This window comes from Micromesistius poutassou (assembly GCF_964030765.1).
Source record: "Micromesistius poutassou genome assembly, chromosome: 1".
Taxonomy (NCBI): domain Eukaryota; kingdom Metazoa; phylum Chordata; class Actinopteri; order Gadiformes; family Gadidae; genus Micromesistius; species Micromesistius poutassou.
Window position 1 is genome coordinate 8,346,316 of NC_140271.1, and position 12,500 is coordinate 8,358,815.

A 12,500-nucleotide genomic window follows, 5' to 3' on the forward strand; every position below is an offset into this window, starting at 1 on the left:
TGTCCAGGAGCTGGGTCGCTACCCGGAGCTGGTGGAGGACGTCCTCAAACTGCAGCGGTGGACCGAGATTCTCCACTCTCCGTAAGCACTGCCCTACTGCCACCTCTGGGCTGAGGTTCACCTTGTCTCACCATCTCACCACCCAAGTCACTTCTGTGGTATAACACTGTGTGTGTGTGTGTGTGTGTGTGTGTGTGTGTGTGTGTGTATGTAGGTCAGATGAGGAGAAGGAGAGCAGGAAGAAGCAGGTCCGTCCTCTCTTCAGACACTTCAGACGGATTGATGCCTGCCTGCAGCCCAGAGAGGCCTTCAGAGGCTCTGACGAGAGTGAGACGCGCACGCACACACACGCACACACACACACACACACACACACACACACACACACACACACACACACACACACACACTCACCGAAACACACACGCACACACTCACAGAAACACACACCCACACTCACACAGACAAACACACTCACTTACTCACTTAATCACACACCAATCTGTCTCTGTTATGCACACACACACACACACACACACACACACACACACACACACACACACACACACACACACAGAAAACAAACACACACACACACACACACACATGCAGCACATCTGTCCATTCTGTCCTTGATAGATGATAGATAAGCACTGATGTCGTTTATTGGTAGATTTCCTGAATCAGGGAAACATCTACTCTTTGATCTCCTGGACCTTATACATCACAGAAGAACAAAACACACACACACACACACACACACACACACACACACACACACACACACACACACACACACACAAACCCACATATGCACACTCAAACCACCAGATTGTGGGTTCATGGAAATTGTGGTTCAATGTAAGTTGGTCATACATTGCTTATATGTCCACATGACAATATATAATGTATGTGTATGTACTGTATATGTCCACCGCAACACAATACCTTGTCTAATATCTGTGTGTGTGTTCATGTGTTTGCTTGTGTTCATGTGTGTGTGTGTGTGTGTGTGTGTCTTTATGTGTGTATGTGTGGGTGTGTGTCTTCATGTGTGCGGTGTATGTGTGTGTGTGTGTGTGTGTGCAGTCTTCTGCAGGGTGTACACACCGGACCACTCGTATGTGACCATCCGCAGCCGTCTGTCCTGCCGGGTCGGGGAGATCCTGGCGCTGGTCCGGGAAAAGCTGCAGTACAGCGAGGACCAGCCAGCGTTGCCTGGCAACCTGGTCCTGGTGGCTGTCACATCCGCCGGAGGTGGGCGGACCGGACACGCCACTCACTCTCTCACACACACTCACACACACACACACACACGCACATCAACTAACACACACGCACATACTGGCGCACACACAAACGCGCTATGTCAGGGGAAATCTGGTTGAAATGTGGCCAATGTGGAGCGCTACAGAGTGTTACATCTCTATACACCAATGGAGGCCCTCATCAAGACGAAGCCGGAAATAGAAGGAGAGGCGGAGGACTTTCTTTAATGCCAACGGTGCCCCGCAATGAGTGACTGTATCTCGAAATAGAATCATGTAGAATTTAGCAGACGTGTTTGATTTTGTTGTTAAATGTCTTTGGTGTTGATGAATGGGTTCTGAATTGACTGTGTTTGTGTGTGTGTGTGTGTGTGTGTGTGTGTGTGTGTGTGTGTGTCTGTGTGTGTGCGCTCAGAAAAGGCAGTGTTTCGGCCGAGTGATGAGGCGGTCTTCACGACGCTGGGCGTGAACACACACCTGTTTGCGTGTGAGCCCTCTGAACTGGAGACACTGGTGAGAGATTCATTTCATGTTTTCTCCATTATGAGCATTATCCAGTCACTTTTGATAAAAGTGGAGGATTGGTAGTGGAAGATATACATTTATTAATAACAATTATATATTTATTTTCATTTATACAGTGTATTTCTTGAATCCAATGCGCTGTGCCACCAGCGGTTCAAAACAACAATAAAAGAATCTAAAGACCAAGGCCAATGTCTTTTCTTTGACGGGCTCCAACCATCTTCCCTCTCTCCCTTTCCCTCTCTCCCTCCCTCACCCCTGCAGCTTCCTCTTCCTGAGGAGATCCACTGGTCGCCGGGCGACAGCAAACTACACGACATGTCAGCGGAGGAGGTGGCCAATCAGCTCGTCGTGTTTGACTGGGAGCTCTTCAGCTGTGTGCACGAGGTCAGACCCTTCACCTCGTTTACTTAACGCACGTCACCTGGTGGCAATGCCCAAAGGACAGACGTTAGACCAGGTTGACCAGGGCTGCTGTCGAATCATCTTCTTTGTTCAGGAAGGTGAAATGACCCCGCAAGTATCTAAGTGGCAGCCATGATAATTGCTGTACATATTCTCTAAATGTTATCTTCTTTAGCATAAAGAAGTGGAATATCTGTTACGAAAATAAAATAGATCATGCCATCCCCCAATTCCTAGCGGTATGAACATTTAAACAATCAACCTGAACATATTCATACAATCATACTAATTGGGATTCATGTGGATGAATATGAGTGGACAGGAGGGCGAGCTTGGGCCAACTATTCTTAACGGGACATGCATTTCGTTTCACCTTTTTTGCTGGGAGCCTAAATAATTGTTCTATTTAAATTACATCCTTGGTAATGAAGTACCAGTTTTAAGTGTTTGTTGTCCACGTTTAAATAACCTGCATACAACTACAGGGTAATAAGTATCTTAAGCTGCGCTTTTAGGAGTCCGTCTTCGGATCATCGTAGTTTCACTACCAGTGGTATAGTGAAACTACTGGTGGTATACTTATATGTTATCACCTTCACAATTTGGTTCATATTTTCAAAAATTGTTCATCAATTGTTGGGATCTTTTCTAAACAATCTTGTTTTCCCTCCCAGGTGGAGTTTGTCTGCTACGTGTTCCACGGGGAGCAAGCTCGCTGGCGCCCCCTGAACCTGGAGCTGGTACTGCAGCGATGCAGCGAGGTGCAGCACTGGGTGGCCACGGAGATCCTGCAGTGCCAGTCGCTGCCCAAGAGAGTGCAGCTGCTGCGCAAGTTCATCAAGATTGCATCGCTGTAGGTCCCGGCTTGTGGCTTGTTGAACAAATGCCGTCGCTATCGTTGTTGAGCAGCCAACCATCAGCCAAATCATCAGCACAGCATGACACGTGATCTCATGGAACACATTCTTATCCTTATATTCATGTTCAGGTTGTTTTTCTTAAATGTAAAGGGATTTTCTGTTATTGTTGTAATCTTCTCAGCTTGACTTGATTTAGATATATTCATATAATTAATATAATCATATTGATTTGAAGTGCATTTTATACGGTTTTGTTACATTTTGTTAAATGTTGCCTAGTTCTGTTTGTTAAGTTATGTAATATAGTCGGGGTGTGTGCCATAATAACAACGCTGATATCATTGTGTTGTAGGTGTAAGCAACAGCAGGACCTGCTGTCGTTCCTGGCCGTAGTTCTGGGGCTGGACAACCCAGCAGTCAGCCGGCTACGACTCACCTGGGAGGTAAACAGGCGTAGACACACACACACGCACTCATGCACGCACGCACGTACATCCACACACACACACACACACACACACACACACACACACACACATGCACTCACGCATGCACGCACGCACACACGCACGTACATCCACATGCACACGCACACATACGCATGCATGCACCCATACACCCCCTTACACACACACACACACACACACACACACACACACACACTTGTATTCACACACACAAAGGCACACATACACACACACACACACACACACCCACACACACGCACACACACACACACACACACACGCACACACACACACACACACACACACACACACACACACACACACACACACACACACACACACATACGCGTTGACACTCAAGAAGGCAAATACACACATACATGCAACACGCACTCTATCACACACACACACACACACACACACACACACACACACACACACACACACACACACACACACACACAGACACACACACACACACACACACACACACACACACACACACACACACACGGGCACGGGCACGCAAGCACACACTTCCACACTTATCACACAGATCAATGAAATTTACCACCACATCTGATACAAGCATATTATATTAATGTGTTATTTATTATATATGTATGAACTTACTTCTGTTGTGTAGTACCAACGGCTGGAAAGACCGATCAGAACAGCTCATCTCCCTTAGGGAAACAGTCAACTTAGATCCATTTAATGTGTCTTGATGTTTTTTTCAATCCTGGGCTGCGTGCTAATGATGGGTGTGTGTGTGTATCCGTCATCAGGGACTTCCAGGGAAATTTCGGAAGCAGTTTCAGCAGTTTGAAGGCACTGCGGTAAGTGGGTAGACACCTGTCTATGTCTTCTTTGGAATTAACTGGGGAATTTGCATTTTTCAGTAATCATATTTTGTTGCAATTGTGTTACTGTGTTATTATATACTGTTTTCCTATGTGACAACAAGCAGCAATTTGTGTTATAATTTGTGTTAATTAAACTTGTTAGCATTGTGTATATCAGCTTATGTGTGTTCAATGGGGTTGACTTAAATTGCGAGTGAAAGTACATTGTTCATCAAAGCAAATCTGCTGTTTGCTGGACAGACACAGAGAAAAACACGTTCTATCATCCCAGTAGGAAAGTCTGTGAATACACAATAAACAGTTAAAGGAAATAGATAAGATAAAGGAACAACCAGGTAAGCTTTGATCAGAAGTGTTGAGTATTGCTCATGTTGTTTTATTTAACCAGGACCCCTCCCGGAACCACAAGTCCTACAGAGACCTGATGGCTAGCCTTCGACCTCCACTCATCCCCTTCACACCGCTGCTCCTGAAAGGTACACACACACACGCACGCACACACACACACACACACACACACACACACACACACACACACATGAATGTACATGCACCAACACACCGACACCGACACCGACACACACGCACGCACGCATGCACGCACACACATGTATGTACATGCCCCAACACACACACACACACACACACACACACACACACACACACACACACACACACACACACACACACACACACACACACACACATACAAATGCACACACCTTCATTCACATATGGTCTAATAAAGAAAAAAAATAACACTATGCTCTGGACATGACCTCACTTTGATTATTTTTAAACAGTACTGTATAATTATAATACACAGTGGGCCTGTGGTTCGTGGCTCAGACAAGTACATACAGTAGACTAGCCTGCGGTTTTTCTCTTTATTTCTTTCTTTCTTTCTGTCTTTCTTTCTCTTTCTTTCATTCTCAGTTTCTTTCTTTCTCTCGTTTTCTCATCTCCTTTTTTCTCTCTCTCTTTATTTTCACTATCAGAAATTCCCTCCAGGTGCCGACCAGATGTGAAACATGTGCACACACACACACACACACACACACACACACACACACAAACACCCATATGTTGGTGAGGTGTCTATATTAGCAGGTGATACCCTAGCAGCTCCGCCTTGCTAATTAGCACTTCTGGCCTATCTCTTCCGTGTCACAATAACACACTTCAGCAGATGTACATTTAACCACTGGACGAACCAACGTCCACTACACACAGTCCACTACACACAGTACACACAGGCTGCCCAGCTAGCTACATAGAGTACCCAGAGCACTACTCAAACAGACAATACACATGCTGGATACTGACAGTATTAAACAGCTGGTTTGATACTATATGTATACACACATGCAGCATATACACAAAGAGTACAAAAGTACAATGATGCATGCACTGAAACCTTTTCAAACCTGTATAGGTATATTCAAACACATATTCTGTAGATGTACGTATGTGTGTGTGTGTGTGTGTGTGTGTGTGCTCCATGTCCAGCTTTCGCCACTAAAACACGACAAACACATTCCTGGAATGTCCCATAGAAACATCACACACATACACATACACGCACACACACACACACGCACACACACACACACACACACACACACACACACACACACACACACACACACACACACACACACACACACACACACACACACACACACACACACACACACACACACACACACCTTTATGTGGCTACTTCAAAGTTGCCACTCATTCTTTTTTGACTCCTTTTCCCGCTCACACTAATTTAACACATCAGGGGACCCTCTGGTCCTCGGTGTGAGAAAGCATGAAAACTACGAAAAGATGGACATACACATCACCCACATATGCACGCACACACTCTTACACTCCTGTACATACTGGCTCCCTTCGTCTTCATCGTATACGTTCAGGGGCTCAGAGAGAGAGAGAGAGAGAGAAAGTGATGGCAGTGTGTCAGGGAGGGGTCCACTTTGGAAGCTACGGGAGTTGTAGTCTTTCATTCACCTTCTCCTGCATCCAAAGTTCCAAACAAGAGGAATATAGTTTTTGTGGTGTGGTGTGTAGTGTGTACTCGTCTTATGCACATGTTTTTTATTTGACCTTATACTGTACATACATATAATGTATAGATAGTATGCATATACCCCTCGTATATCCTGCATAGCTCATATCCGCATTATTTTAATTATTTATTTACTGAACTCTAACTGTATCCCTCTTGTTCTTTTCTATTTCTTTAGACCTGACTTTCCTCCACGAGAGCTGCAAGACATTCCACGGGGAGATGGTGAACTTTGAGAAGATGGTGAGTGAGCCACGTGATTGGTTGAAAACACAAGGTTGAATTTACCGGGTGGATAACGTTTTTTTCGATAAGATACATAGATCATTTTATTTGTGCCACTTCATTGCCTTTACTCGCCAAATAGTCTCATCATATCATATATCATGCCCGATAATGACATTTCATTTCATTGATCAAGTGATATAATATATCATATGACGTATTATTATATAATATATTATATGATATAATATATCATATATTATTTTATATATGATTTCATATTCAGACCATATCCTATCATCAAAAGAGTCTGTTTGTCAATGAGTCTCTCTTGGAGGGACAGCATATAAAAGCTGTATTTTTAAATGTAAGGGGTGAACAGATCCCCCAAAATAGATTCAGAGGACATTTGATAACATGTACAAAGGTACACAAGTAGAAACTCCATTTTGAGGACCATGGAGCAGGAGAAGGTCCTCACAAAGAAAGGTCCTCACTGAGCAAGGAATCATTTATTTGTCTAGATCTTGTGTTTGTTATCAGTACGCCAGTATGGATTTACTGTACATCACCAATGTTTTTCTTTATTTTCTTCTCAATCCTTCCCCCACGGCAGCATAAAGTAGCGGAGATGGTGAGGACGATAAGGCGATACAGGAGCACTCCGCTAGGTAGGCGCTCACACACTCACTCACACACACACACACACACACATACACACACACACACACACACACACACACACACGTACATGCACTCACACACACACACACACACACACACACACACACACACACACACCCATGCCATTTACACACACACACGCACACACACACACTTAAAAACACAAAGACACATAAACACACAAACACACACACACACACACACACACACACACACACACACACACACACACACACACACAGACGCTCACAATACTCACACTCACACACACACCCAAAGTAGAATTGTGTGTGCAAGCGTCATGCATGCCGTCACCTCACACGCTAACATAAGCCGACATGCTAATGACATGTAGCCAGCCATATGGTACGGGTCCTAGCATGCTCTCAGCTTCCAGAGCGGCGTTAGACTCAGAGCACCTGATCCCACCTGGATCATGCAGAGTCTGATCCAGGTTGATAACTCAGCCGGGAGGGGAGAGGAGGTAGCGTTTGTAAAGCGCTGGAATGTGGGCCATTTCCATGGCGAACCTGCAGAAGCCGGGACGGCCTATTTAATATAAGCTATGGTTTATTTATACCAGGTGATAGATGTGGGTGTCACAGAAGAGGTGCAGGACTAAAGAGATACACGTTAAAATGATGTGCAAAACTCTACAGACGTCTCAAGAGACAAAGGAGAAACTATCAATCTACTCAATATGAGTAATGCAACTGTGTGAGTCCTGAACATCTTTACACACACACACACACACGCACGCACGGTTGTGCACACACACACACACGCACACACACATGACAAAAGTTACCCACCTAGACACTATCATGTGATTTGTCTCCACCTTGTGGTTAGCTTTTACATCTTGAAGTCTCTGACGCCTTCCTTTCTTACTCCACTGCGTTTCCCTCCCTCTGGCGTTCTCTCCCTGTCCATCTTGATTAATGTCTCTCTCTCTCTGTGTCTCTCCCCAAACCATCCTCTCCACCCTTCCACGGTCTGTCCATCATCATCATCATCGTCATCATCAACGTCCTCATCATCGTCGTCGCGGTAGTCATGGAGACGGAGCCCTCCCCCTCCCACCTCCAGACCAAGGCGTACGTGCGGCAGCTCCAGGTGATTGACAACCAGAACCTTCTCTTCGACATGTCCTGCAAGATGGAGCCCAAAGACACATAGACCCCCCGGCACGGAGGTGGAGTCGGAGAGGGTTCCGACGTCCGGGTCGCTCTGGGGATATAATCGGCGGATAAACTCTTTCTCTGTTTGATCGGAGCCTGCTGCCTGAGAAGAAATGAGTGATGAGACGTGGCGGGTGTGGCACAGGGAGCTGGTTGAGCTTAAGAGACACACACACACACACACACACACACACACACACACACACACACACATGAAGGCAGGCACACACACACACACACACACACATACATTCACCCCACACACACACACACACACTTGTAGACGCACATGCATACGCACGAGTGTGGGGGAGAATTTCAACAAAGAACCCATCTTTTTCCCTTCTAGAACACACCTCACCCTCTTCATTTGACACCCCAATTTCTTCCATTTCTACTCTCTCTCTCTCTCTCTCTCTCTATCTCTCTCTCTCTCTCTCTCTCTCTCTCTCTCTCTCTCTCTCTCTCTCTCTCTCTCTCTCACTCACACACACACACACACACACACACACACACTCTCTCCACTATAGCTAGCAGTTGTTCAGTGTCAACGCTGCCAGTCCGGTCCCTCTGTTTTTGTTGTTTGGTCTGTCTGCTGGCCAGCAAACCTAACCCACAAACACAGAGAGACCCGGGTTCAAAGCCCTGTGGTTGGACCAGGATGACACCGCCTCTTCCACCACCATCACCACCGACGCCACACAACACAACAGAGTGTTCCTCCACTCACTAGGAACAAACTTCTCAATGGAAGAACGTTGAACCCTAAAGACATTCTCCGCAGAAACATTGTTTTCTGATGGACCTGAACGTCCTCTTCCAGAGTCTTCTAGGAAATTCTAAAAGACGGAATTGGATTATCTGGATTATTGTGGTCACCTCAGTCGGGAGGATGGATTCTACTGCTGATTCTACTCGGTTCACAAATGGCACTCTTTCGAGCAAAGGAACGGAAGAACATCCTGGAAGCTGAAGAGCATTCTGGAAGCGCTTGCTCGTCGTGGCTAGCACTGCCGCACTCGGCTTGGGATCGTCTACTCAGACACCAGACGTCTTTTTTCCATTTTATGCGGGGTACTCCACAACCGCAGTCAGAGCGGGGGGGGAGCCGGACAGCAGTGGAATGGTTTACTCTGTCGTGTTTGAAGGGAGAAAAGTAACCAAGAGAAGACAGACAGACAGAACACACAGACGGACAAGAACACAGACCTTGCGCAAGAGTTGGACTATTATTTCCTCTTCCTGCTTTGTGTGTCACACACTGTCCCCTCCGCTCTTGACCAATCAGATCACATGCAATCTGAAAGGCCACCTACTGAACATTAAACTCTTCTAGGGCTCATTGGTTTCCGCCTCAACTGTTGCTCATAGCATTTCTACACTCAATCTCAATCGACATATTGCACTGAAATGAGTATAAACAATGGGCGGTCATTTGATTAATTGGATGTTCTTGTGAAGAATCTAATTTGCCTAGAAATTGATTGTATGAGACAACAAATTGAATTGATGGTTTGAATTATGGTTTGTCTAACTCTATGGTTTGTCTGACAGTCTGCAACAGACTTCACAAAACACCCACTGGCTTTTCAAAAACATAGATATAAACAGAGATACATACAACATGTCATATCCTTGGAAATGACACTCTCAGTGGTCATGAAAGAGTACACTGTGGTGTCTTTGAATCTACGTGTACACGAACGACAACGATAGACTGTAAACACCCAAGACATCGGACCATCATGCACCTTGCCGCTAACTCTGTGCCACCACAGGCTACATCGTAGTAGCAATGGAACGTTTTAACAATGGAGAGCATGAGCAGTCGATCCAAAATGGAGGTGGATCCACGCCAGATGCTATATTCCTTTGGTTAACTGATGGAAATAAACATACCGTCCCCTTGGTTAGGCCTACTTTTTGAACTCGACATAAAAGACCACAGTGTTGCGTCATGATGCGTGGATATGATGACACTCAGCATATCATTGGTTGGTGGGATGAAAGTGTGTACATTAAATTATTAGCAGCTTTCGCAGCGTCCTGCTACGCCATGTGTGATGCGAGGAAGCAGGACGCTGCTAGACCTAACCAAAGTATATTTTAATGAGACAGCGGTTTCTATTGTTATAAGCTAATTATCTTCTTCATTGAGCAGCAGCTACTGTCCTAGCTAAGGCCAAGGTTGTATATTGTATTGTAACAGTATATACTGGAAGGTTCCTCTGCCAGATTTAATTAGAAAGAACACTGAGAAAAGCTTGTATTTTTCCACAATCTAAGATTAGATATTTAGAGTTTGGTTCACTGTGTGATTCAAATAACTACTTACCTTTTCAAGAAGAATAGGGATTTTTCTTCAGTGGAGCCTGTCTGAAAACAGCTGCTTTTGAATCACAGAATCTGGCTTGCTTTTGGTAAATTGAAAAAATCAGCTGTGGAGAAGATGGATCCCAAAGTGACGGCCCGTGGGGTCCTGCCACTACAGGGAGGGATTCTGGGAGCACGTGTGTGTGGTCGTACGCAAGGCGAACACGTGTCTGTGTGGCTGGCCAACGTATTTGCATCAACTAAGCACTTTTTGCCTCACCTCAGGGCTTCGCTTACATTGGGGGTGCAAAAGAGAGATATGTTTTGTTTACTATATTAATAATCATTATTATAATATATTAGATTTTCAATAGTGTTTTGTTCGAGTTGTGTTTCGGTGGAGTGGTACTGTGTGTGTACAGTTGATCACAGTTCAGTCTTAACTGTTTCTTATAGTTCTTATAGTTATAATACGGCTACGTCTTACTATACGCTGCGGCTGTCACCAGGTCTGGAGTCCAGCTTTTTTATTATTATTAATATTATTGCTTCGTTTTGTTTTGTTTTACAGTTTGCTCTCGCAACATCCAGATCTTGACGTGAAATCGTTGCTCCTTTTGTGATGTCACAAATAGGATAGTTATATTGTTTCTAATTGATCTGCTTCCATTTTAGAATAGCTTTATCACCTGACTATCACCACTCAGAACTTCACCACATCTGTCTCCTCTCTGTAGAAATGTTAACAACTCATCTTGTCACTTACCTACCTAATATCTATAACAGTAAGGCTTTAACTCAAACTCATCTTTGGTATTCAACAAAAGTTGGCACATTTTCACCCGCAACTGAAATTATACTTTTTAATATTGGGGCTAAGTATTAATACCAAGGTGGGACGGTGGTCATCATGTGTCCCATAGCATAATTTTTGCTCGACATGAATTGAACTGATCACTGACCACAGACAAACCCTTAAACCAAAGCCACATTCTCACAAACCTTTGAAGACTAGATTTGACTTTTACTCGTTTTACAGTCAGAATGCCTGGGGTAACCAAGATTAATTTAATCTTAAAATTGTATTTTCCACCTAAAATATGTGATGAAATTGAAATATTATTTCCCATCTCACCTTGTGCAGCTTCACCCTTTTGATACAACGGGCAACAAATGAGTTGCTTGTTTTGTCAGAATGAAATATTTAACTTCATATACATTGGAGAAAAGTTGAGATAAAGAAAATAGCCATTACCTCCAGTACCACCTCTTTTTCTATTTCGCAGAAGACAAAAGAAACCCATGAAACACGTGAGTGATGGAGCCTAGATTACATTAATACGGGTCAGTGGGCTCCAGGGGACTGTGTGGAATCCCTGTAGAAGGTGACATCATCAATATATTGCCTGTGGCTTTCTCAGGACCACTTCCTAGGTGGCGGTGGCCCCTTGGGTTGGGCTGTCCGTTGTGTTGCCTGTGTGAAAATGCAGAACCCCCCCCCCCCCCCTTGTACATACTGCTATGCTGTAAATAAGCAAATAATATGGAGACTCTATTTTATGTATGAGCTACAGGACGGCAAAGTTATCTCACAGAGAACTATTTGACAGTTGTTTTTTGTTTGTTTGTGTG

At 44.6% G+C, this 12,500-nt stretch overlaps 1 protein-coding gene across 1 annotated transcript in view; it reads left to right on the forward strand.

Annotated features, from left to right (window-relative positions):
• Positions 1 to 12,500, forward strand: part of rapgefl1 (Rap guanine nucleotide exchange factor (GEF)-like 1) — a 36,929-nt gene that overhangs the window by 23,308 nt on the left and 1,121 nt on the right. Inside the window, exons 5-16 of the mRNA XM_084466640.1 lie at positions 1 to 81; positions 215 to 327; positions 1,090 to 1,257; positions 1,684 to 1,781; positions 2,058 to 2,180; positions 2,873 to 3,051; positions 3,411 to 3,501; positions 4,314 to 4,364; positions 4,780 to 4,867; positions 6,644 to 6,708; positions 7,307 to 7,361; positions 8,429 to 12,500. The exon at positions 1 to 81 is cut by the window's left edge and continues 17 nt beyond it; the exon at positions 8,429 to 12,500 is cut by the window's right edge and continues 1,121 nt beyond it. Of these exons, the coding sequence (XP_084322766.1) occupies positions 1 to 81; positions 215 to 327; positions 1,090 to 1,257; positions 1,684 to 1,781; positions 2,058 to 2,180; positions 2,873 to 3,051; positions 3,411 to 3,501; positions 4,314 to 4,364; positions 4,780 to 4,867; positions 6,644 to 6,708; positions 7,307 to 7,361; positions 8,429 to 8,553 (1,237 nt within the window). The 3' untranslated portion in view covers positions 8,554 to 12,500. The remainder of the gene's footprint in view (positions 82 to 214; positions 328 to 1,089; positions 1,258 to 1,683; positions 1,782 to 2,057; positions 2,181 to 2,872; positions 3,052 to 3,410; positions 3,502 to 4,313; positions 4,365 to 4,779; positions 4,868 to 6,643; positions 6,709 to 7,306; positions 7,362 to 8,428) is intronic.